Source organism: Podarcis filfolensis (genome assembly GCF_964270895.1).
Source record: "Podarcis filfolensis genome assembly, chromosome: 2".
Lineage (NCBI taxonomy): Eukaryota > Metazoa > Chordata > Lepidosauria > Squamata > Lacertidae > Podarcis > Podarcis filfolensis.
In genome coordinates this window covers 7,168,974-7,193,672 of record NC_139605.1, presented here as the reverse complement: position 1 = coordinate 7,193,672, position 24,699 = coordinate 7,168,974, and the positions used below count along the sequence as shown (strand labels likewise).

The 24,699-nt window shown below is 43.4% G+C and overlaps 1 protein-coding gene and 2 long non-coding RNA genes across 3 annotated transcripts; 1 reads left to right on the top strand and 2 right to left on the bottom strand.

Annotated features, from left to right (window-relative positions):
* Positions 1-1,296: 1,296 nt before the first annotated feature.
* LOC310756847 (vomeronasal type-2 receptor 26-like) lies at positions 1,297-12,592 on the bottom strand. Its single transcript, XM_083601700.1, has 4 exons — positions 11,708-12,592; positions 10,850-11,147; positions 4,182-4,308; positions 1,297-2,301 (listed from the first exon to the last, which is right to left on the bottom strand). Exons 1-4 carry the CDS (start codon positions 11,908-11,910, stop codon positions 1,397-1,399), a joined length of 1,533 nt encoding a protein of 510 aa, XP_083457826.1. The 5' UTR covers positions 11,911-12,592; the 3' UTR covers positions 1,297-1,396.
* On the top strand, positions 8,822-10,285 carry LOC310757451. The gene is made up of 2 exons (XR_014545220.1): positions 8,822-9,937; positions 10,039-10,285. It is a non-coding gene; the product is annotated as an uncharacterized lncRNA (long non-coding RNA).
* Positions 12,593-14,298: 1,706 nt separating the features above from the next.
* Positions 14,299-18,808, bottom strand: LOC310757490. Its single transcript, XR_014545262.1, has 3 exons — positions 18,662-18,808; positions 17,770-17,896; positions 14,299-14,783 (listed from the first exon to the last, which is right to left on the bottom strand). It is a non-coding gene; the product is annotated as an uncharacterized lncRNA (long non-coding RNA).
* Between the last annotated feature and the right edge of the window lie 5,891 nt (positions 18,809-24,699).

The window sequence follows — 24,699 nt, the reverse complement described above, 5'->3', positions numbered from 1 at the left end:
AAACTCCTCTTGCAGATGAGCTAGCAATGGACTCTTTCCAGTTTGCCATGCTCCACTGGGAGTCCAAATGAGCATTTCTTTTGATCCCATTGCAGGAGGGTGTCCCGGATAGTGTGACCTTGTCCCCACCCTCCACAATCTAGGTCTCCCCACCACTTGTTATCTATAGATTAAATGTGTCTCTGTGTGTTTATTTTAGCAGTTCTCCCCTGTCTCTTATGTGCCAGAGGAACAACTGGAGCTGATCTAGGGTGGATTTCCTTCCACTATGACAAGTTCTGCCATGTCTAAAGAAGTCAGGAGACAGAGCTTCAGCTACAGAGAATCTGAGACATCACAGATGAAGGGATCCTTCCACTCCTCATGATAGTGGAAAAAGAGCAGCAGCAGAAACTCCAGCCAGAGTCTAATAGGAACGCATGCTGGATACGGTTTGCATTCCCACCCCCAAAGGGGCTTTGAGACTAGAGAGGCTGCACTTCCCTTATTGTTACCTCTGCTCAAATAAGTTTTAGAATATATTGCAAAGCCTGCAAAATAGATGCAAAGCAAATGGTATGAGTGGGTGTACCATGAGCAGTTATCTCAAGTCACTATCAAAGGGCATTGGGCTCTCTGGAAGAAATGATCTTCCTTTCTCCATTACTTCCTTCATTTAACTATCATTGCCGTTATATTTCCCAACAGAAATGAAGACGAAGAAGCAAATCAGCACTCTTTCTCGCCAGCTCAAAAGCAACTAAGTCCTGAGACACCGTGAAGAGCAACAGATTTATCAGGGCACAATTATCTCAGTATTTTTAACATAATGTTTGTGATGGAAAATACAGATATTAATTGTATATACAATGAAGAACAATTCATATCTCAAAGTTTATGCCATGCTTTAAATGGCATTTTACAACAAGGAATAAATTATTCTTACCATGTTTATTCCCCCCTCCTAAGAACCCTCCCATTGTGGTGTGTGTGTGTGTGTGTGTGTGTGTGTGCATATATATATATATATATATATATATATATATATATATCTGTAAATAATGTTTCTGTGCCCTCTGTTAACTGTTCCTGGGGGGAAAAAATTCACTACTCAATTACACTTTTCTCCTCTATTTGTTTTAGCAGTCCCAATCAATTTTCCTATTAAATCAATATATTGAAATGCAGGAAGTGCCAAAGAACCTGAATTTTAAGAGAAAGACATTCAGCTTTCAAAGTTAAAATAGCACAATTAAAAATAAAATGTAAACATTTAGACACTTCTTAAAGGTTTGAAAAGTAACCATCAGAAAAGGAGCCATAAACATGCTTTTAAATCTAAGAAGCTACATTTGCAAGGCAAGTATGTTTTTTTCAACATTACTGTGCTGGACAACAGTTGTCGAAAATGAGTTATTTAAGAACCAGCTTTTGTTGTCAGATGCTCTTTTGTGTTCAGATCAGGCCTGAGTACAATTATGTAGCACTTGGGAAAGAAGATGCAGCCCAGAAGCCCAGCACTGGAAGTCAAGATAGAGAAGATCTGCACGGCAACCATGTATTTCCCCTTTGTGCTCAGATAGGAGGGCACAAATGAGACCCAAACGCTGCAGAAGACCAGCATGCTGAAGGTGATCAGCTTGGCTTCATTGAAGGCCCCAGGCAGCTTCCTGGCCAGGAAAGCCACTGTGAAACAGATGGAGGCCAGGAAGCCCATGTAGCCAAAGACACCATAAAACATGGCAACAGACCCTTCATTGCATTGCAGGATGATCTCTCTGGGCTGGGAATGCATGTCAGACTCTGGGAAGGGAGGAGAGATTCCCAGCCAGAAGATGCAGATGACAACTTGGACACTTGAACAGGAAATGACAATGGAGTTGGCCAGACTCTTCCCCAGCCATCTCCTCATCGTGTTTCCTGGTTTTGTGGCCAGGAAGGCCAGCACCACAGTGATGGTTTTTGCCAACACAGAAGAGATGGCAACTGAGAAGATGATGCTGAAGGCCATTTGTCGGAGAAGACAAGTCGCTTTCCTTGGCCTTCCAATGAAGAGCAAGGAGGACAAAATGGAAAGCAGGAGGGAGATGAGGAGGCTATAGGAGAGGTTCCGGTTGTTGGCTTTGACTATGGGAGTTTCTTGGAATATAATGAATATTCCTAACACAACACACGTGGTTAAGGATAAGAATAGGGCAATGGAAGCTAGGAAAATCCCCAAAGGTTCTTCATAATCCAGGAAGGTGATGATCTTGTAGAAACATTGATCTCTGTCCTTGTTTGGATGCTGATCTTCTGGACACCTGGTGCAATGCTCTGCATCTGGAATGAACACAAAGAATATCAGCTTTACTGTAATGCTTTTCATTAACAAAAAGTAATACCAAAGTGGTCTCCACTAAAAGGAAACTTAACTATATTCAATAAAAATCACTGCATATAAATAGGGAGAGTATTTATTGGTATTAATGATATTACGAGACAGGAAAACCTGAGGCAATGGGGGCTGCTAGGGGTGCATTGGAAGATGGCTGACAATTCCATCTCTCCGTCTCACACAGGGTAATTAAGAGGCTGATATGGGAGTATGCAGCCTCCCTTGTTACCCCTGGGAGTGGGGTAATACTGCCTCGCCTGCTGTTGCCATAAATCACCCCCGAGTTCGAAAGGGGGTGAAGGGCACTAGGCGCACAGCACCCGTGTGGCACGGCTCTCCCGGACGCTGTCTCTGATCGCACAAACTGGTTGCAGGAGCTCAAAATAAACAATTAGAGAGAAGCAAATGCACATATTTCAAGTGAAGAACGGGAGTTAAGACTGCTAATTGAGGTGACCTCTGTGAAGTAGAGCGACGGGTTGGATTCAACAGGAAAATATTCATGAAGAAGATACATCAAAGTGTCGGTATGTCAGAACAGGACTGGAAGGGGGGGGAAACTTTTCTTTTTTTCTCTATGTGATTACCTAACAACCCCTCCCCAAGAAAGAACCGTTGCATAATTGACTATAAGCGGGATGATAAAAAGTTGTGTGGAAATATATTATTAACCAAAGGTTTGACGTATGGAGATCTGGAAAAGAATAAGGGCTTTTGGAATGGCGCAGTCATAAAAAGAGAGTCGCCATCTTGGCAGGTTTTGTCGAAAGCTATCGAAAGATTGATGTTCGAGGAGGAGGAAGCTATGGCTCGTTATCATACTGGATTCCTGGCAGAACCTCCTCAGAAGAGTGAGAAAGGGAGTGACAGACCTGCAAAGATTAACGAGTAGACGGTAAGACTGTTTGTTTTTGGAAGTGATGAAGTGCACCAGCCGTCTGAATATGACTCTTGGACTAATGGAAAACCCCACACAGGATTATAAAAATATCTGTTTTCAACTCGCTTGTGGAGATTTTCAAAGGTCAAAAAGAGAAAGGAATAATATACGAAAACAACAAGAAGAGATTTGGAAAACAACAAGAAAGGATTGGATAGAACTGTGAACATTATTTGGACAGAATTGTGGATATTAAAGTAGCAGCAGCAATAAGATGATCGGATCCTTTTCGGAACTTGAAATATTGGTACCCCCAACAAAAATTTAAAATTTGGCTCTGTAATTTGGAATTAATGTGATGTGATTTGATTTGATTGGTCTGTTAATAAAAATTATTTTTTTTAAAAAAAAAGGAAAACCTGAGGCAACTGGTATGTCTTCAATTGGTGGTAAAAACAATGGGGAGAGGATTCCATATACTAAGGGAATCACAATGCAGGAGGCCCTCACTAATATTTCTGATAGGAATAAAAGAATTCTAAGCCATGGTGACCCCTTTCCTGAAAAAGTGTCAATGTTAGGATAAGGGTCCTGAGGCCAAAAGCTTCTAATATGACACTCAAAAGGGACCTTGTTGGACACAACTGTATGAAACATCTGTGCCTGATAACCATCCCAGAGTTCATGGTGCCTCTTGTGCCAAGTTTGACTAATCGTCAAAGTACTGTCAATTTCCCACATCTCAGGATTTTCTCTCACTCTGTGTAGGCTTCTAATTGTCATTCAATGTGTCAATACAGCATATATGAACACCCAATGGGGAAAATGCCCAGTTGTGTTGTAGCAGTGCATCAGTTCTAGAACTCCCCTTTAATAAACCCCGGACACCAGAAAGGTCCTTTGTCCTCTTCCCCAAGGGCAGGTCTTTCTGCTGGTGTCACCCACCTTCCTGAGCGGCCATTGTTCCTTCCGCACAGGGAACGCAGTCATAGCAGCAGAGCAGCATTCCTTCCTGAACTACCTTGAAGAATCCAGGCTGGCAACTTTCCACACACCTGGAAGTAGGCAGGGGCTGAGCATAAAGGGGCATCAAGGAAAACGTGTTAAGGCTGCTGCGTTAAGGATGAGAGCAATGTATTAATTAATTGATTATCTGTGACCACAGTTATAGACTGCTTGATTGCAGGAAAACCTCTAACGATAATGTTTCCCTGTTAAATCAAAACCCAAGATTCTTCCTCTTCCCTTCTCCTGCTGCTCAGTTGTGTTTCAGTTTGGTTTGTTAAATCCTCAAAGCATAGACCTCCCCTCTTGGACTTGATACAGTGTCATGATTGCTGTATAAATCAGAGGTAGCTAAACTGTTTTCATTTGAGGGCCATAGTTACCCAAACAGAACCTTCTGTTGGTTTGGCCAAAGAGTGGGCTTGATTGAGAACCACAGCTCTCAAGTCCTCAGTCCAATATGTTTTACCATCAGCCATTTTCCAGTACTCTAAATTATTTTTGTATTTCATTGTACGAGTCAGTTTTATAAAACATGTTTGCACAAACATATTTTATCAAAAGGGAGGTGTCTCAAAACCTTTTAGCATCACAGTATAACTGCAGCAGACATACAGTACAGTAAAACTATTTCCAGAAAATAATGCTTGTTTTGTTTGGTTTTTTTTAAAAAAGTGCCATATAGAATTTGGTGGAGGGGGTCCAGATATTAGCCACCCTTCATATAAATAAATGATAAACTGGTGAAGCAGTTCCTCTCACCACAACCTGTTTTTGAACTGGAGCTGGGAGAGTATTTTCTAACAATATTTGTTTCATTCACCAAATTGGTTGGGAGAGGAACTAACTGCAAAAGTTGAGGGGTGGTTAAATTTCCTTGAAGAGTTCAAGTTAGGAGACCATCTCTTCCAGCAAACAAACCTATTGCTGCATAGAACATGGATTTACAGGAGCATTTCAGGAATTATTGCTAGCAATGATTGTCAGCAAAGCTCATAGAATCATAGAATCATAGAGTTGGAAGAGACCACAAGGGCCATTGAGTCCAACCCCCTGCCAAGCAGGAAACACCATCAGAGCACTCCTGACATATGGTTGTCAAGCCTCTGCTTAAAGACCTCCAAAGAAGGAGACTCCACCACACTCCTTGGCAGCAAATTCCACTGTCAAACAGCTCTTACTGTCAGGAAGTTCTTCCTAATGTTTAGGTGGAATCTTCTTTCTTGTAGTTTGGATCCATTGCTCCGTGTCCGCTTCTCTGGAGCAGCAGAAAACAACCTTTCTCCCTCCTCTATGTGACATCCTTTTATATATTTGAACATGGCTATCATATCACCCCTTAACCTCCTCTTCTCCAGGCTAAACATGCCCAGCTCCCTTAGCCGTTCCTCATAAGGCATCGTTTCCAGGCCTTTGACCATTTTGGTTGCCCTCCTCTGGACACGTTCCAGTTTGTCAGTGTCCTTCTTGAACTGTGGTGCCCAGAACTGGACACAGTACTCCAGGTGAGGTCTGACCAGAGCAGAATACAGTGGCACTATTACTTCCCTTGATCTAGATGCTATACTCCTACTGATGCAGCCCAGAATTGCATTGGCTTTTTTAGCTGCCGCGTCACACTGTTGGCTCATGTCAAGTTTGTGGTCAACCAAGACTCCTAGATCCTTTTCACATGTACTGCTCTCAAGCCAGGTGTCACCCATCTTGTATTTGTGCCTCTCATTTTTTTTGCCCAAGTGCAGTACTTTACATTTCTCCCTGTTAAAATTCATCTTGTTTGTTTTGGCCCAGTTCTCTAATCTGTCAAGGTCGTTTTGAAGTGTGATCCTGTCCTCTGGGGTGTTAGCCACCCCTCCCAGTTTGGTGTTTGGCTCAGATGCTGACAGAAGAGAGAGAACAGTTAGCAGCAGAAGGCAGGGAGGAGGGGTGGGGAGCAGCTGTCATCTGAGCTCTGAACAAAGGGGAGGGAATAAACAGGGCCAGAGAGACAGGCAGCTGTGTGAGAGCTCCAATAGTGAGTCAGACGTTGGAATGCAGGAAACATTCTCTCCCAAATCTTGTAGGATCTCAAAAGTGGCAGAGACGTGCAAAAGATACCGGAAGAGAAGGTGGGGGCTTCTGTGCTGGGGAAGGGGGAGGAGCTCAGTCTGGGCATCTTCTGGTGAGGACGATGAGTAGAGGAGCTCCATCCTAGTTTGTTGTTTTAGCAATGAATCTGAAATAATTAACAGCCAGAGTCGTCTCGCGTTTGTGGGAGAGACCAAGATGCTGCTAAAAGCCACACTCTCCTACAGATTTTTTATGGTTTAAATATGACAGGGGAAGGGGAAAACCATTAGCCACCTCTTCTACTTACTAAAATAAGCAACCGCCTAGAAATCACCCAGCCAAACAGCTGAATCCTGCATATACACAGTTTCAGAGGAACCTACTCTTAAATCTTCAAGAAATGCAGAAGGCACCTGAAGGTAGCCACACACCAAGCATGGTGACGGTCAGGAGTTCCCAGCTTGATAACACAGTAAGCGTAGGTAATTAAAATTGAAGATTTATTACAAAAACAGATAGCTCTGGATGGCTCTAACACAGCCACCATCATTGTCACTCAAGATGAGCCTTCTGAAGACTCCTTCTGGTGTCTACAGAATATATTGAACCGATGCCTCTTACATCTCTTGTTTTGCTTCCTGTCTAGCAGTCCTCCCATTCACCAACTCCTCAGACTTATTGGATCAGCTCCAGCCTCTTCCTTTTCTGAGACAATATCTCTGTGTCTGTTCACGCCTATTTGAGCTTCCTGAGAGCTTTGGCTGAGTTCCAGCCTGCTCTCGGTCATTCCCCTGGCAACCTTCATTCCAAGGGGTGGGGAAGTCTCCTCTGACTGCTGTTCAGTCTGTGTCCGATCTGACCATCTCTGTTCTGCAGCTGGCTGTAAAGTTCCACTAGGAGCTGGCTCATTCCGGACAGTGACATGATTAGAGCTTATGGGATGGGAAATCCAATAAAATGAAACAAATTATTTCTCCCACCTGGTTGTGCCATTTGGGGCACACAGTGGCATTCTGGTCGATGTTGCACTTCAGGGCCAGGGATCTCTGTCTCTTGATGCTCCCAATCCTCTCTCTAAGGAGGGACTTATTGGGAAACACCACCCAGTTCACAATGTCCAAGTCAGCTGCCAGTTCCCCGTTCTCATCCAAATACACTCTGTCCATTGAAGAATTGTAAAATTGGGCATCTCCCAGGAAAGAGTGGAGCTGGAATGGCAGAGAAAAGGGAATAGGGGAAATATATAGAATAGGGGGAAAACACTGACTATTCAACTCTGCACATTTCATGCTTGGATCTGCTCTCATTTGGGATTGCCTACAGAGTGCCAGGGACTGGTTGGGACTGGTTGGGCAGTCTGAAGAATTGTGGGAAACACCAGCCAGAGAACTTCCAAGGGAACCCCCAGGAGAGGAGCCTCAGAGCCAGAGGATTGGTGGTGGGACATTGAGGAGAGCTCAGAGGAAGAAGACTGCAGTGGGGGGCTGGATGCTGAAGGGGGCAACAGGGTTTAGTGAACAGGGAGAGTCGGTGATGGGGAGCAGTTCAGACTCTGAGGCTGAAGCAGAGGAGAAGGGTGAAGAGGCTGCTGGAGAACCCAAGGACCATTTGGGAATGACAGGGACAGAGGTATCTAAATTGTACAGAAATTTATTTATGCATGCAACAACAGCAGCTACTCTCCTAAAAAGGGAAAGAAGCAGAAGGAAGAATGGATACAAAATCTAATGGAATATGCAGAGATGGCAAAAGTTCCCAGAAGAATAAGAAATCATGATAACAAACTTTTTAAAAATGGTGTATTGAATATTTGCAGATAAATCACAAACATCTAAAACCATTGGCAGGATTATTGTAATAACCTGCAGTTTCATAAGAATATATATTTAAAGTAGATAATTAAATGAGCAAATTAAATGAATTTGGATATGCCGAAGATATAAGAAAGCAAGTTTAAAGAACCACAGAAAGAGGGGGATGGAAGTCAAACGTTGAAATGTTAAAATGATTGTAAAACTAATGAAATGTATAAATAAAAACTTTTAAAAAGATAAAAGACCGAATGGGAAGTGTTGCTGGGTTATATGCTGGTTTTCTTGAATAAATAGTTAACAACTGACTGTCTCTGTGTTCTGAGCTGCATGTGACTCCAGTCTGGCACCAAAAGATGTATAATGAAGGTGCCAGACAAATCTCCCTGGAGACAGCATTCTCCAAATGGGGAGCCACTGCAGAAAAGGCACATTCTCATGTTGCCACCCTCCAGACTCCTCTTGAGGAAGGGACATGAAGAAGGCCTCAAACGATGATTGCAGCTGTTATCTGCTCTCAATAAAAAAAATTCAAGATATTCTATATAAAATGGAAAATTTAGTTGAATGCATATTAATGGGTTCAGAAGGTACAGTGGTACCTTGGTTTACAACAATACTCCGTTCTGGAGGTCTGGTTGTAAACCAAAACAGGTTGTAGCCCAAGGCGCGCTTTTACCAATGGGGCCTCCCCCCCAAATGTGTTGTAATCCAAAAAAAAGGGACATGCACTTCCGGGTTTGACATGGTTGTAATCCAAAACGGTTGTAATGCAAAGTGGTTGCAAACCAAGGTACCACTGTAAATACACCAAAAATATGACAGATGTCCACATATATTAAACTCTTAGCATAATGAGAAATTGAGTCACTCAGACACTTAATACAGGCTCCAGCAACACACACAATCCTTTGGAGAAAGGGTAGAGCTTAGTGGAGCTCAGAAGATGCCAAAGTTACACCCTAAACAGGAGGGAGAGTCAGTGCAATGCCATCTTCCCTGCCCAAGGGAATTCTTATGGAGGGGGTGGGGGTCGAATGGGCCACTTCAAGGCAAAGAAGAGGTTAGGCTAGTGGTGGGAACTGCTCCCAGAGAGACTATCATCAGAGAGGAGATAAAAAGGATCCAATTCAGAGCACTTCACAAAGGGATTTGCAAAATCTCACCTCCCCCCTACATCCCCCAAGTTCTCAGACAATCTCCAAGGCAACCATTCTGGAATTGTACAATTGATTGTGATTTTGGCTGAGATGTCATTGATGGGAAAGGAAATACCTGCCATGGCTGTAGCCTTTGAACTTGCAGACTGTCCTTCAACCTCCACTTAGATCTAGAGGAATACGCAGCATTTAAGGAACGGGCCACAGCTTGGACAGTGTTGTAAATCCTGTAGCTGTTTAGAGATAAGAGTCTTTCCAGATATTCTTGGGGCAGCATCTCCAGTTCCTCTCTTTCTCTGCATCTTGTCCAGCTTTTCACTGACAATGTATGCTCTGTATAGGAACAAGTGAAAGCTTCCTCCCAAAACTGCTTAATTGCAAAGAAAAAGGCATCAATATCATCATATTTGGCCCATTTATTCAGCCCAATAGAAAAAGAAAGAATACTGTGGAAATGCTGGAAATCTAAACCATTGTTGATTAACTCAATTAAGTCTACACTCAAATCCCACATAGATGTTGTGATCAAGACTTTCCCCACAGTGGGTTTGACCAGCTTGTCAAATATCATTTCAGCAACTTGCATTCCCTTCCAGAAATAAGTAGATTCTACGTAATATAAGAATACTTGGACTTGTCGCCACTTTTCTGATGGAGGAACTTTGACCGTCACACGGTTTGTATTGATTTGTGGAAGGCTTAGTGAGATAGTAACACAAATGCCATTCTCTACAAACATAGGTGTCAATGTCTTCATGAACGTCTCTCCGTTTTCAGTGTCTGGAGCAATGAGACCAATGAACGTCCATCTGAAGTGATGGAGCAGCTTGACAATCAGTGGGTAAACAGCCTCTTCTTTGGGGACCGTCCGATAGAAAAAGGGGAACTGTCTCTTGTCATTTAGAACATGTGAGCCAAAAGCATAGCTGACCTGGCAAAAGAAGAAGGACTGTTGGTTTGCATTGTTTGGGATCAAAGACGAAATAATTCATACCCCAACTAACATATATTTGCTTTGTAAAAACACGTGTGTTGTTGGTTTTTTACCCAGACTTTTCTTGCCATATAAGACTGGATTCCATTTTTATTTTTATGAATCCCCACAGTTTCTGTTTTCATTTTTTAAAATACGCCTTTATCCTTTTATTTTAATGCTTTATACTGTTGATTTGTTTCAACAATTTTGTTACTGTTTTAGGTTGTGCACTACTAATTTTTTTTTTAAATAATTGAGTGGGTTATGAATGTTTTCAATTAATAAACAAATTTCACAGTTTCACTCAGAGGAAACTTCCCCGCTTTATCCAATTTTTAGTGGCATGGCCACTAGTACGAGGGAAGTTCCCTTCCTTCTCATTTTATATGCACAGGCATACAAACACACAAACACAGGAATCAGCATTTGACACAAATGAAAGGGAGGAAGGACAGTTAATATCCAAAAGAGCACAGCTATTCATCTGACCATTCCTTATCTCCTTTCTTCAATGCCTTGACATCCAATGTCTTCCTCATTCTGAGCTGACAATGTGCCAAATTTTCATGCCTGAGAAGCACAGCCAGATAATCCCTCCATCTCCATTCTTACCTGTGGCATTTTATAGATGCTCAACATGCTTGAAATCTGGATGGAGTTCTCAGAGTCAGAGTCAGCCCCTTCCAGAACAGCAATCAAGTTATTCTGTCCTCCGCAGTTGTAGTTTGGAACATTTGCCTGTCTAGAAGAGACCAGGTCTACCAAAGCTTCATACGTTATCCTTCCATGAAAAAAGGTCTCATAGTTATTGTAGCCCAGAGTGATGTTGGGCAAGAGCCTGGGATTCTGGTTAATCTCTTGAATGGCAAAGAAGAAGGACAGGGGCACCCAGTACCTTGTTCCTCCTTTGCTGAAAAAATGTACATATCACATCATATCCTCCAGCATTCAGTGACAAGCTTCTAAGGATAATATAAAATCCTGGATTCAATTTCCAGAATTTAATCACCCTAACACTGATCCAAATTCAGACGTTTGATAGCAAATTCCATATTAATGATGCATGAGTGTTGGGAAAGCCTTGTTCAATCAATACTCATTATCCCTTGGAAAACAAAACTAAAGCAGAATGAATTTCTCATGATGGAATTAGACATGCATAGACTTTCAAAGAACAATAGGAGTTAAAAGGTTTTTAAAGGCTCATTAAATGACACAGAACATCTATTGCTGTCTCTCCTCCGCCCTCCCCCAAGCCGGTTATATTTATAATTAATTTTATTGATTTGTTTTAAAAAAGAAGTGCAAACATTAAAAAAGAAAGAAAATGAAGAATTAAAAATTTAAATCCAAAAGCATCACAGCCTGGAAGGCCCAAAGTACACAGATACACCAAGCTCCAAAACGATGATAAGTAAAAATCAATATTGAATGGAGCAGCAGTAACCCCATCCCCATAAAATGACTTACTGCTTAAAGCTGGTAGAGGGAGACTCCTTGAAGTGCTGTGGATTAAATATAGCAAATCTGGCAGAGATGACTCCACTAATGATGTGGTCTCCTGGCCTGTAATAAATGAATGGCTCAATCCAGTCTCTCTCCAAAGTCAAGGGGCATTTTGCCTTCACTCCACAGTCTGCATGAGGCAGGAAGAGCAGGAGAAGCAGTACCATTTTGTGCCTGCTTGGAACACCTTCCTTTCCTATGAATGCTCCTCTGAACTAGAAGATAATTAGATAATGTGGATGGAATCCAACCAAGGCTTGACATCTAGAAGGGATAGATGTCAGCCTTGCACTCTTGTATAGCAATTTGCCTGTCCTAAATCTGAACCCCAATTCTGAGTGGTACACAAGGCCTTTATGTACCAATCCTTCCCTGCTCTGATGAAATATGTTAATAACTTCATGTTGTTGTCAATTCTGATATCTCCTTGATTGGACTCAAAGGTGATCTTTGGAGAAATCTCTGGAGCTTTGTTGAAAAGGTGATGAAAGAAAAACCCCTCTGTGATTTTGATAATTACAAAGGGAAGAAGCACAGACTCTGAAATGCCCTCAGTTCTTTACATGGCTTCATGCGCAGGTGCAGGCTGGAGAAAAACATGCTTGCAAAAACTCCCACATGTGCCTTCAAACTCTGAGAGGCATAACAGAATGGGAAGCTGAATATGTCTAACTTTGATTAAAGAAGCTCATTCCACACCCTCCAACATTCCTCTGATGTAAATAGGGAGGCACATCTTTTGGCGCCGTGCTCTCGCGGGAGCCTGCTGACTTGCGCGATAGTACGGCACCACTGCAGGCTTGAGCAGGGTCATGCCTGGGATATGGAAGGCTGAAGGTTTAGATGGGTCGTTCTGAACAAGACCCCTCCCCCTATGACCTCTTAGGTTTATTCTTCATCTTGATAATGATGGACGAGTGTCTTTCCAGAACTTCTGAGTTCTGCCTATCAATCTCTCATTGACCCTAACAGAGAAATTCTTGGCAGTCAGATATTCTGACCACCTTTTATCACCAAATAATTATCCATGCTGGCAGATGAGCAAGCAATGGACTCTTTCCAGTTTGCCAGGCTCCACTGGGAGTCCAAATGAGCATCTTTTTTGATCCCCTTGCAGGAGGGTGCCCTGGATAGTGTGACCTTGTTCCCACCCTCCACAATCTAGGTCTCCCCACCACCTGTTATCTAGGGATTAAATGTCTCTCTGTGTGTTTATTTTAGCAGTTCTGCCCTGCCTCTTATATGCCAGGGGGCCAGCTGGAGCTAATCTTGGGTGGATTGACTTCCATAATGACAAGTTCTCCCATATCTAAAGAAGTCAGGAGACAGAGCTTCAGCTACAGAGAATCAGAGATAGCCCAGATGAAAGAGGGAGAATCTCTCCACTCATCATGGTAGTGGAAAAACAGCAGCAGCAACCGCAACTCCAGTCAGAGTCAAATAGGAGCTCATGCTAGCAATACTCAAGCAATTTTTATTTCAAGGAGCTGACCGTGGCTTTGAGACTAGAGAGGCTGCACTTCCCTTGTTGCTACTTCTGCTCAAAGATATATTGGAAGCAGTCCTAATCCGTTTTCTTTTAAATTAGTATTTTAAAATACAGGAACTGGCAGAAAGCTTTCTCAGTAGTGGCATCCGCCCTGTGGAACGCCCTCCCACCAGATGTCAAAGAGAACAACAACTGTTTAGCCCTGTGTAGGGAAGCTTTTAATGTTTGATGTATTACTGTATTTTAATATTTGGTTGGAAGCGGCCCAGAATGGCAGAGGAAGCCCAGCCAGATGGGTGGGGTATAAATAATAAATTATTATTATTATTATTAGTAGTAGTAGTAGTAGTAGTAGTATTAGTATTAGTATTAGTATTAGTATTATTAGACAACACTCAAATGATGTCATGTTTTCCAATTTAAAACAGCACAATTAAAAGTAAAACTTAATCATTTAGACATATTTTAAATCCATCAGACAAGGAGGCATAAACATTGTTTTCTGCAAGTTGAACCTAGGTGTGCACTAGCTGCATAGAAAGTAGTATTCTTTCGCTGAAACATGATGGAGTCACCATTTGCCAGATTCAGAATCTGATAGAACACTAGCTCTAAATCATCAAACCATCACAGAACAAGATCAAATACCATCCTTTGATTTTGTCATTAGATCCTCCTTTGTATTCAAATCAGGCCTGACTACAATTATGTAGCACTTGGGAAAGAAGATGCAGCCCAGAAGCCCAGCACTGGAAGCCAAGATAGAGAAGACCTGCACAGCCACCATGTATTTCCCCTTTGTGCTCAGATAGGAGGGCACAAAGGAGACCCAAACACTGCAGAAGACCAGCATGCTGAAGGTGATCAGCTTGGCTTCATTGAAGGCCCCAGGCAGCTTCCTAGCTAAGAAAGCCACTGTGAAGCAGATGGAGGCCAGGAAGCCCATGTAGCCAAGGACACCATAAAACATGGCAACAGACCCTTCATTGCATTGCAGGATGATCTCCCTAGGCTGGGAGTGCATGTCAGATTCTGTGAAGGGTGGAAAGATTCCCAGCCAGATGGTGCAGATGACAACTTGGACAATGGAACAGGAAATGACAATGGAGTTGGCCAGACTCTTCCCCAGCCATCTCCTCATTGTGTTCCCTGGCTTTGTGGCCAGGAAGGCCAGCACCACAGTGATGGTTTTTGCCAACACAGAAGAGATGGCAACTGAGAAGATGATGCTGAAGGCCATTTGTCGGAGAAGACAGGTCACTTTCCTTGGGTGGCCAATAAAAAGGAAGGAGGACAGAAAGGAAAGCAAGAGGGAAACAAGGAGGATATAAGAGAGGTCCCTGTTATTGGCTTTGACTATGGGAGTTTCCTTGTACTTAATGAAGATTCCTAGCACAAAGGCTGCAGTTAGGGATAAAACGATGGTCAAGGAAGCCAGGAGAACACCCAAATATTCTTCATAAGCCAGGAAGGTGATAGTCTTGGCCAGACATTGATCTCTGGCCTTGTTTGGATGTTGATCTTCTGGACACCTGGTGCAATGCTCAGCATCTGGAAAGAACAAGCATAAGATCAACCATATATTCTCTGTACTGCATTTGAAGACAGTGATACCAAAGTAGTTCCCACTAGAAGAACATATAAATATATGCAATAAAAATAATTGTATATGACTCAGGATATCAGGAATCAATATTAATAATGTCAACGATAATGGACTACTTAAGGCAATAGGTATGCCATCCATTGGTGGTGAAAACAATGGGGGGGGGCATGACCTAAGGGTCGTCTAATCCACCCCCTTGCAATGCAGGAATCTTAACTAAAGCATCCAGGACACAGGCCATCCAACATCTGCTTAATAACCACCAAGGAAGGAGAGTCCATCATTTTCAGAGGGAGTTTTTCCTCATGTTAGTCAGATTCTCCTTTCTTGTAACTTGAAGACATTGGTTCAGGTCCTACCCACTGGAACAGGAGAAAACAATGTGACAGCCCTTTAGATATTTGAAGATGGCTATAACAGGCTTCCTGTTTCTTGTGCGCCAGGGGATACATGTCTCTCCCAACACCGCGGAGAAAGACAGATGGAGATTTTCTGCATTCCTCTTCGGTTGGAAGAGGAACCTGGCTCTCACCCGCAGTTTGCCTGGCAGTCTGGCACTCGCTTCTCCATGGAATGCGAAGACAGGCAAAGGCACGGGGTTTATGGAGCAACCCGGCTGCCGTGACCCCCCGATCCCGTTCCTGGAAGCACAAGTTATCCTGCTAACTGTTTTTTTTTAATTGGAATAAACTGCAGGCACGTGCTAGAGATGATGAGATAAGAAACTGCAAAAATCAACCCAGCTATGAGGATTTAAAAGGTTTGTATTGAGAGGCGGTTTCATTCGGTCAAAGAAATGATGGAGGGAGGGGAAACCATGGTTTACTTATATTTAGTTTTTCTCTAAATTTATGATATGGCAACCCTCCCTGAAATGCAATGTCTATTTTTAAAAAAAATCTGTACAAGTGATAAAGGAAGAAAATGGAATGTAAATATGGAATGTAACAAAACTGGAGCTGGGTGTGGGGGAAAGGAACTGAGAGGGAAAGGGTGGGAACGCTATGCTTTGAAAATATGGAGAAAAGTCTTCCTTAACCTCCATTTTCCACCAAGGAATGTGTTTGATATAAGGACAACTGGCCACAAATCAGCAGGGAAGAAAGGAGTCTACCAGCTGCGGGAATAGAAGTTTTTGGATTAACTGTTTGCAGTCTGGATTCAGACCGTTCTTCCTAGGCTGGAAAATAGTGAAGCTGGCTTGTTTACTGGAAGCCAACTCACGGGATGAAGTGATGCAGTGACTTTTGGAAACTGTGAAATAACTCCCTTCTCCCAAGGGATGATGGGAACTATCAACAGTTGTAGGAATGAAGAATATAACACCATATATGGATGGGAAAACATCACGGAAAACAAACTGTCACACACAGGAAGGAATAAGGATTACAGTTAGAGTTCCTCATTTACAGATAGGTAGCCGTGTTGGTCTGCCATAGTCAAAACAAAACAAAATTTTTTTTTTTCCTTCCAGTAGCACCTTAAAGACCAACTAAGTTAGTTCTTGGTATGAGCTTTCGTGTGCATGCACACTTCTTCAGATACACTGAAACAGAAGTTGCCAGATCCTTCTATATAGTGAGAAGGTGGGGAGATAGCTGAGGTGAGCCTGTTGACGACTCTTAACGACTGCAATAGGTCTTACAGGAAAAAGCAAGGGGTGAGAAGGTGAAAAATGGCTTTGTCATGTATAATGAGATAAGAATCCAATGTCTTTGTTCAGACCAGGTCTCTCCATGGTTTTAAGTTTGGTAATGAGTTGCAATTCAGCAGCTTCTCTTTCCAGTCTATTTCTGAAATTCCTTTGTAGTAATACAGCTACTTTGAGATCTTGTATAGAATGTCCTGGGAGATTGAAGTGTTCTCCTACTGGTTTCTCTGTCTTGTGATTCTTGATGTCCGATTTATGTCCGTTTATTCTTTGGCGTAAGGTTTGGCCTGTTTCTTCAGTGTATCTGAAGAAGTGTGCATGCACACGAAAGCTCATACCAAGAACTAACTTAGTTGGTCTTTAAGGTGCTACTGGAAGGGGGGGGGGAAATTTTTTTTTTGTTTAGTTCCTCATTTGAAACTTTTAAATTACCTAATATACCAACATGAATGAAATCACAAGATTATAGCTGTTATATAATGGATTGTTATTTCTGAATGTAATGTAATGTAATGGATATTATTAAGCTTTTGGAACGCATTAAAAAGATGGGAAAATGAAGCCATCAATTCTAGCACGCAGGAAGGCCAGTTTGATTAAATTGTATAATTTGACATTGGAATCATTGGCATTAATAATTGTATTAATTTGATAAAATTGGTATTGTTTTAATGAGGCTGCTATTAGAACGATATTGGAAAATCAATAAAGACATATTTTAAAAAGATGGCAATCACATCTGCTTTCACTTTCCTCTTATCCAGGTTAAACAGACCCAACTCCCTCAACCGTTCCTCATAAGGCTTTGTTTCCAGAGCTTTTATTGTCTGGGTCGGCCTACTCTGCACACATTCCTACTTCTCCATATCCTTTTTATATTTTAACACCCAGAACTGGACACAATATTCCAGGTTGGGTCTGACCAAGGTAGAATGGAGCATTGCTATTATTTTCTTTGATCTGGACAGCATGAGCTGTTTTTGCTTATGCATCACACTATTGACTCCTGTTAAGCTAGTGATCTACTAAAACCCCTAGATCCTTTTCATGTGTACTAATGGCAAGCCAGGTGTTCCCCATCTTATATCTGTACAGCTGGTTATTCATGCCAAAGTGCAGAACCTTATATTTCCCCCCCTTATTGAAATTCATTTTGTTAATGTGGGCCCACTTCTCCAATCTGTATTGCAGTTATCATCAGTTCTAAATTTTCCTCTGTATATCGGAATGAAGCCATTTCCTCTTCCTCAAGGGCAGCCCTTTCTGCTGGCATTACCCACCTTCCTGAGTGGAGATGGTCCCTTCTGCACAGGGAACGCAGTCATAGCAGCAGAGTGGCATTCCTTCCTGAACACGTTTGACCAATCCAGGGCTGCAACTTTCCACACACTTGGAAGGAGGCAAGGTCTAAGCAGCAAAGAAATTGTGTTAGGCCTATTTATTTTTCCCTATGGGAATGAGACAGAGGCTTGGGAAGGCCCAGGATTCTCACTTGCAACTAAGCATAAGGCTGAAAAGACCATAACAATTGCGTAGTTGTTTGAGGTCCAGGTGGCCCAAGTGGTACTGAATGTGCATTTCTAGCTTTGGCCCGTTGGCTGGCCAAGGATGTTCCTGGTTAGGATTAGGCTGCTCTCAGTTATCCATGCTCTGCTAACCTTCTGGTTCTGCTATTGTGTTGCTACTCATGAAGAAAATCTGGACGCTGCAGCTGGTGTCAAGTGAAGCAGCCAGGCTGTACAGTGTCCGGGCAGCCAAGTGGGATAGATGCAGAAATGTGGGAAATGGCTCACTATCACAGTCTTTCATGCACACCAGGATGGAACGCAAACAGGATGCCCAGTTTTAGTTATTTTCTCACTAGGATGGGCAAGGTGAGAAATGCGCAGGACTTCATAGAGAAACCCTTCTCTATGAAGAAGACCACTATTGAAACCCCCAAATTTCCCACTAGGCAGTTGTCTCTGTTAGTAGTCAGTTGGCACTGCAATCTCCAACAGAACTTATCTGTTGCACTCCAGAACAGTTGACTCCTACATGTGCGCAGCTTGACAGAGATTCCATGCTAGGTTGTCAAAATGTTCAAAGCTGATGTTGACAGGCATTTGAAGGCAGCCCCACACGAAGCAGGAGACCATGATTAGCGATTAGATAAAATGCAATATATCACACCTTGTTGAGCCTTTTGGGCAACACATCTGCATCAATGGTGAACTTTAGGTCTGAGGATCCCTGTCTCTTGATGCTCCCAAACCTCACTCTAAGGTAGGTCCAATTGGGAAACAGCACCCAGTTCACAATGTCCCAGTCGGCTCCCACTTCCCCGTTCTCATCCAAATACACTCCGTCCATGGAAGAATTGTAAAACTGGGCATTTCCCAGGAAAAGGTGGAGCTAGAATGGCAGAGAAAAGGGCAGTGTTTGGAATATGGAAAACAACAATGGCTATCCAACTCTGACCTTTCAATTCCTGGCTCTCCTCTGACTTTGATCTGGGTGCAGACTCAAGTGGCTTTGAGTGTGGGCTACACTGAAATTTATAGGGATGCGGGTGGCGCTGTGGTCTAAACCACTGAGCCTCTTAGGCTTACCGATCGGAAGGTGGGGCGGTTCAAATCCCCGCTGCTCTGGCCCAGCTCCTGCCATCCCAGCAGTTCAAAAGCATGCTGGTGCAAGTAGATAAATAGGTACCACTGTGACGGGAAAGTAAACAGTGTTTCCGTGCTCTCTGATTTCCATCACGGTGTCCCGTTGCACCAGAAGCGTTTTAGTCCTGCTGGCCACATGACCTGTAAAGCTGTCTGTGTACAAACGCCAGCTCCCTCAGCCCGAAAAAGTGGGATGGGATATCAAATTCAAACTCTTCTTCTTCTTCTGTCTGCAGCAGTACAGCAGGACATGGTGGAGGCAGGGCTCATATCAGGGACTGACTAGATGAGAAGGTGGGGAAACCACCTGATCAAGGGCCCCCTAGGGATAGCACAGAGGGAGAGGATTTGGAGTCTGGCTCCTGGTGGTGGACACACCCCTGAGGAGGGGCAGAGCTCTGAAGTGCTAGAGACTGGGAGCTGGTTCCTAGGCATCCTAGTGCCAGAGGGGCCCTGAGAAAAACAGAGAAGTGCTCCTGTTAGTGCGGATAGCTGGAGGGGGGGGGGAGATGGTAAATGGAGAACTAAGTGAGGGAACAAGGGTTGAAAAGAAATAGCGGGGGTGGGGTGGGGTGGGGAGGAAGGGGATTGCTGGGGTCTGCAAGGTGGCCCACGAAAGGGGGGACAATGGTGCAATAGGGCAGGTCTAGGGCTGGTTCTTCCAGGGCACCCTTGGAGAAAATGTAAAGATGCATTGTGGCTCTTCAAGGGGGAGTTGTGGACGGTCGTGGGGGGTGACGGCTGCTGTGGCTCCTGGGATCTGGGCTGCTGCCACTGTGGTTCCTACTGCCTGCTGGGGGAAGGGAGAAAGGGAAGGAAGAGAGAAAGAGAGCAAGGGGAGAGGGGAAGAAGAAGAAGAAGAAGAAGAAGAAGAAGAAGAAGAAGAAGAAGAAGAAGAAGAAGAAGAGGAGGAGGAGGAGGAGTAGTAGTTTGGATTTGATATCCCGCTTTATCACTACCCGAAGGAGTCTCAAAGCGGCTAACATTCTCCTTTCCCTTCCTCCCCCGCAACAAACACTCTGTAAGGTGAGTGGGGCTGAGAGACTTCAGAGAAGTGTGACTGGCCCAAGGTCACCCAGCAGCTGCATGTGGAGGAGCGGGGAAGCGAACCCGGTTCACCAGATTACGCGTCCACTACTCTTAACCACTACACCATGCTGGGGAAGGAAGAGGAAGAGGAAGGAAAAGGAGATGAAGAAAGCAGTGGCACACAGTGCAGGAAGCCAACCCACTTGCCCTTGAGGAACAGGCAGGTCTTGGCCTGGGGAAGCAGCGCCAGTGACAGGCAAGCGGAAGGGAGGGAGGGAAGCTGGTGTTGCCTGCAGCTCCCCTGACAAGCATCCAAGGCACCCAAGGGAGCCACAGCTCACTGGTTGAAAACCACTGCCATGTGGTGAGAGGGAGCCTGCAACACCATCTCTCTTGCCAAAGGGAATTCTTACATTGGGGGTTAGGGGGTCATGTCCAAATGGGACACTGCAGCCAAAGGGGAAGGATTGGCGTCCATTACTAGAGGGGCCTCTTGAGAGTCCCATGGACTGCAAGAAGATCAAACCTATCCATTCTGAAGGATAATAGCCCTGAGTGCTCACTGGAAGGACAGATCCTGAAGCTGAGGCTCCAATACGTTGGCCACCCCATGAGAAGAGAAGACTCCCTGGAAAAGACCCTGATGTTGGGAAAGATTGAGGGCACAAGGAGAAGGGGACGACAGAGGACGAGATGGCTGGACAGTGTTCTCGAAGCTACCAGCACGAGTTTGACCAAACTGCGGGAGGCAGTGGAAGACAGGAGTGCCTGGCGTGCTCTGGTCCATGGGGTCATGCAGAGTCGGACACGACTAAACAACTAAACAACAACAACAACCAGAGGGGCAGTGCCCTCTGAGGGACTTTTTTCTATGGGGGGGGGCACAAAGAGGATCCAATTCAGGGCACTTCAAAAAGCAGTTTGATAAATTTCACCCACTACATTCCCCAAGTTCTCAGACCTTCCCCAATTCAATAATTCTGGACTGTCATATTTGGCAGAGATATCTGTGATGGAAAAGGAAATACCTGCCATGGCTGTAGCCTTTGAACTTCCAGACTGTCCTTCAACCTCCACTTAGATCTGGACAAATATGCAGCATGTAAGGAATGTGCCACAGCATGGACTGTGTTGTAAATCCTGTGACTGTCTGAAGAGAGGATTCTTTCCAGATCGTCTTGAGGAAGCATCTCCAGATCCTCTCTCTCTCTGCATCTTGTCCGGCCTTTCACTGACAATGCATGCTTTACATAGGAGCAATTAAAGCTATCCTCCCAAAACTTCTTGATAAAGAAAAAGTGACTAAAGTCATCTTGTTGTGCCCAATTATTTTTCCCCACAAAAAAAGAAAAAATACCTGGGATCTGCTGGTAATCTAAACCACTGAATATTAAGTTCAAGGAGATGTCCCACATCGCTGTTGTGATCAAAACTTTTCCTGCAGTGGATTTTTTAAAAACGGGGATCAACTCTTTCACAATTGTCAGCCCCGCTGTTAAATAAATATTTTCTACATAGTAAAGAAATACATTGACTTGTCCCCACTCAATGAATTGAGATCTACTGAATGTCAATTTGTTAATGCCTAGTTTTAGGATGAAGTTTTGTGAGAAGGCAATGCAAATGCCACTCTTTATAAGCAGAGGCGTCAAGGTCTTCACAAATTTCTCTCCGTTGTCGGTGTCTTGAGTCAGAAGACCAATGAATGTCCAGTTGAAGTGAAGGAGCAGCTTGACAATTCCGGGGTACAGGGCATCTTCTTGGGGGACCATCCTGTAGAAAAAGGGAAACTCCGTCTTGTCATTCAGATCTCGGGAAACAAAAGCATAATTGACCTGGCAAGAAGAGGAAGATTGTTGGATTGTTTTTATTCTGGATCAAAGCTGAAATATTTGGATCAAACAGATAACAAATAATTTTATTGTAAAGATAAATATTTTCCCCTGGGCTTTCCTTGACACATAACATTGGACTCTGTTTCTGTCTCTAGAAATATTTTAAAGCAGTTTTTAAATTTGTTATTATACTACTGTTTTCCTGATTTTCTTTTGTATATCTTGCATCATTGACGTGTTACTGTTTTTGCTGTACACCACAAGATTTTTAAACTCTAAGGTGGGTTGTAAATGTTTTGAATTAATAAACAAAATACCAGTGTTTTGCTCACAATAAAAATGTTTCCACTTACTCCAACATAATGGGCGTGAAGTGCATAGAATCAGCATTCGACACACATGGGAAAAAAGAAGGAAAAGGTGGTATGATAACAGCCTACATCCCTCTCCATTCTTACCTGTGGGATTTTATAGATGCCCAACATGGTGGAAATCAGGATGGAGTTTTGAGAGTCAGAGTCAGTCCCTTCAAGAACAGCGAGCAGCTGATTCTGTTCCCCACAGCTGAAGTTTGGGACATTCACCTGCCCAGAAGAGAGCAGGTCAGCCAAAGCTTCATACGTCACCCTTCCATGAAAAAAATTATCATGGATGCTGTAGCCTAGTGAGATGTTGGGCAAGAGCCTGGGATTCTGGTTAATCTCTTGAATGGCAAACAAAAAGGACAGGAATAGCCAGTAACTGGTTCCTGCTTTCCTGCAAAAATGTACATAGCACACAATCATTATCCAGTATTCTACCAATATAACATTCAGTTCTGCCTTTTTGACAAGTTTTTAAAGATACGTGTTCTTCAGTTTTTTGGAATGAGGGACAGCGGAAACTGTGGTGTCCTAATGATATGTGATTTATTTACACATATAAAAGACCAGAGCCTACGATGCAGGGGCTCACAGCATTAACACCCCAGAAGGTCTTTCTTCTCCCATAGCTACAGCGTTAGATTCAAGCAGAAATCAAGCCTGTTTGCCCCTCTCCGACATCTTCCTGCTTCTAGTCCAGCTCCCTCTCACACTCCTGTTTGGCTCTTAGCAGCCAGATGAGAAGGGGGCCCAGCCATTTGCCCTCTGGCACAAAGCATCTTCCCTCCATGTACTAAAGTCCTTTACCAAGAAGGTGGTCTGGCTACTTCAGTAAATGATTTTCCCAACCCCAAGCAATAAAAACTTCTGAGCTCTATTTCTAGACCTTTATTTCCACAGAACCAAAACTGGAAAGCTCAACAATCAATCCTTGTTTAATGATTTGTAGGTGGCTGGATAGTCTTGTTCAACCAACAGCTTTTACCCTTTGGAAAACCAAACTGATGCCGGTGATCATTCTAGTGATGGAATTAGTCATGCACAGCCCTGCGAAGAATAATGGCTGATAGAAAGATTTAAGGGAAGCCAAAGCCCAAAACTCAACAGCTGATCCTCATTTAAAGAACAAGGCCAGATATAATATTTTAAAGGTTCATTAAATGACAGGTCACATTTACTGTTATCTCCCTGCCCCTTCATGAATTAGAGGAGAGAATTTGAGTGACTTCATTTGAATCACAGCGTCTTGTGCTCATGATGTTCTTTGGGGGTCCTCTATGCAGTAAATCCTAGGGTTCATCACAGCTTTAGACACAACTAACCCCACCCTAGAATTTCCAGTATAATAATAAAACAAAAACAATAAGTTTTAAAAAGCAAAAATGAAAAGTCACTTGTGCCGTGTCTGTGTCTGAGTGATGGGCTTTCACAGCAGTGTTGTCCTTCTTAGCATTCAAATAGTTGTTTAATATGCGCCCAAGTTTTCTTCACTGAAAGGAAGTTCCTGAATGTTCCTGAAGCAACATTTTTTTGGATAAATTGTTTATTTTTATATACAGGCTGAACTTTAGTAGAAGTATGACAGCATTAGCCCTCTGGCTGATCTTGCTCCACCATTCATTTTTGGAGGTAGGGACCCAAGTCCTTCAACATCCCCTTTGAAATCAAAGAGCTTTCTGACCCTTTCCTCAAACTGATTCCAGAACTACAATTTGCAGCTTCCTGACAGAAATTCTGGTGGTGGTGGTGGAGGAAACTCAGCTCCTTCCCTTTCCACAGGAGCCCATCTGTGGACAGATCTCTGCTTAGCAAAACAGGAGAGGTGGGCAAGTCTGCCAGAGAAATGAAGGTGACCTTTCTGTAGTTTCCCCATTTTCGTGGTTTCCTATTTTTACTTTGTAGTGTCATAAGATTGGAAGGTTCCTTTGGAACATATTTTTTAAAATCTTTCCTTCCTGTGGTCTGTTGTTGGATGCAAATAATCAGTACAAATGCTCAATGGAAAGTAATTTGAAAAATAATCAGACTGAATGCTCAGTATAGAGGAAATCCGGAAGATATTTACAACGCTTTCATTCAGATATCGGGTTGCTGAAGTGCATAGTGGATTTAGTTGCACTTTAGGGGGATGGACAGAGAAGATCAGCAAGTCCGTTCACCCTCTTGGTGCGGCTGCGTTGTAAGACAACAGAGGCTTTCCTGGGGCCCTGATGAGGGAACTAGAACTCCAGAGCCCTTCCTGATACGCGTGGGAGGGCATAAGCCAATTTAAGCAGCCCGCACCTGGGGCACTGCCTGTTCATTCCTTCGCCTGGTTTCTCTGGCCACCCTCCCTC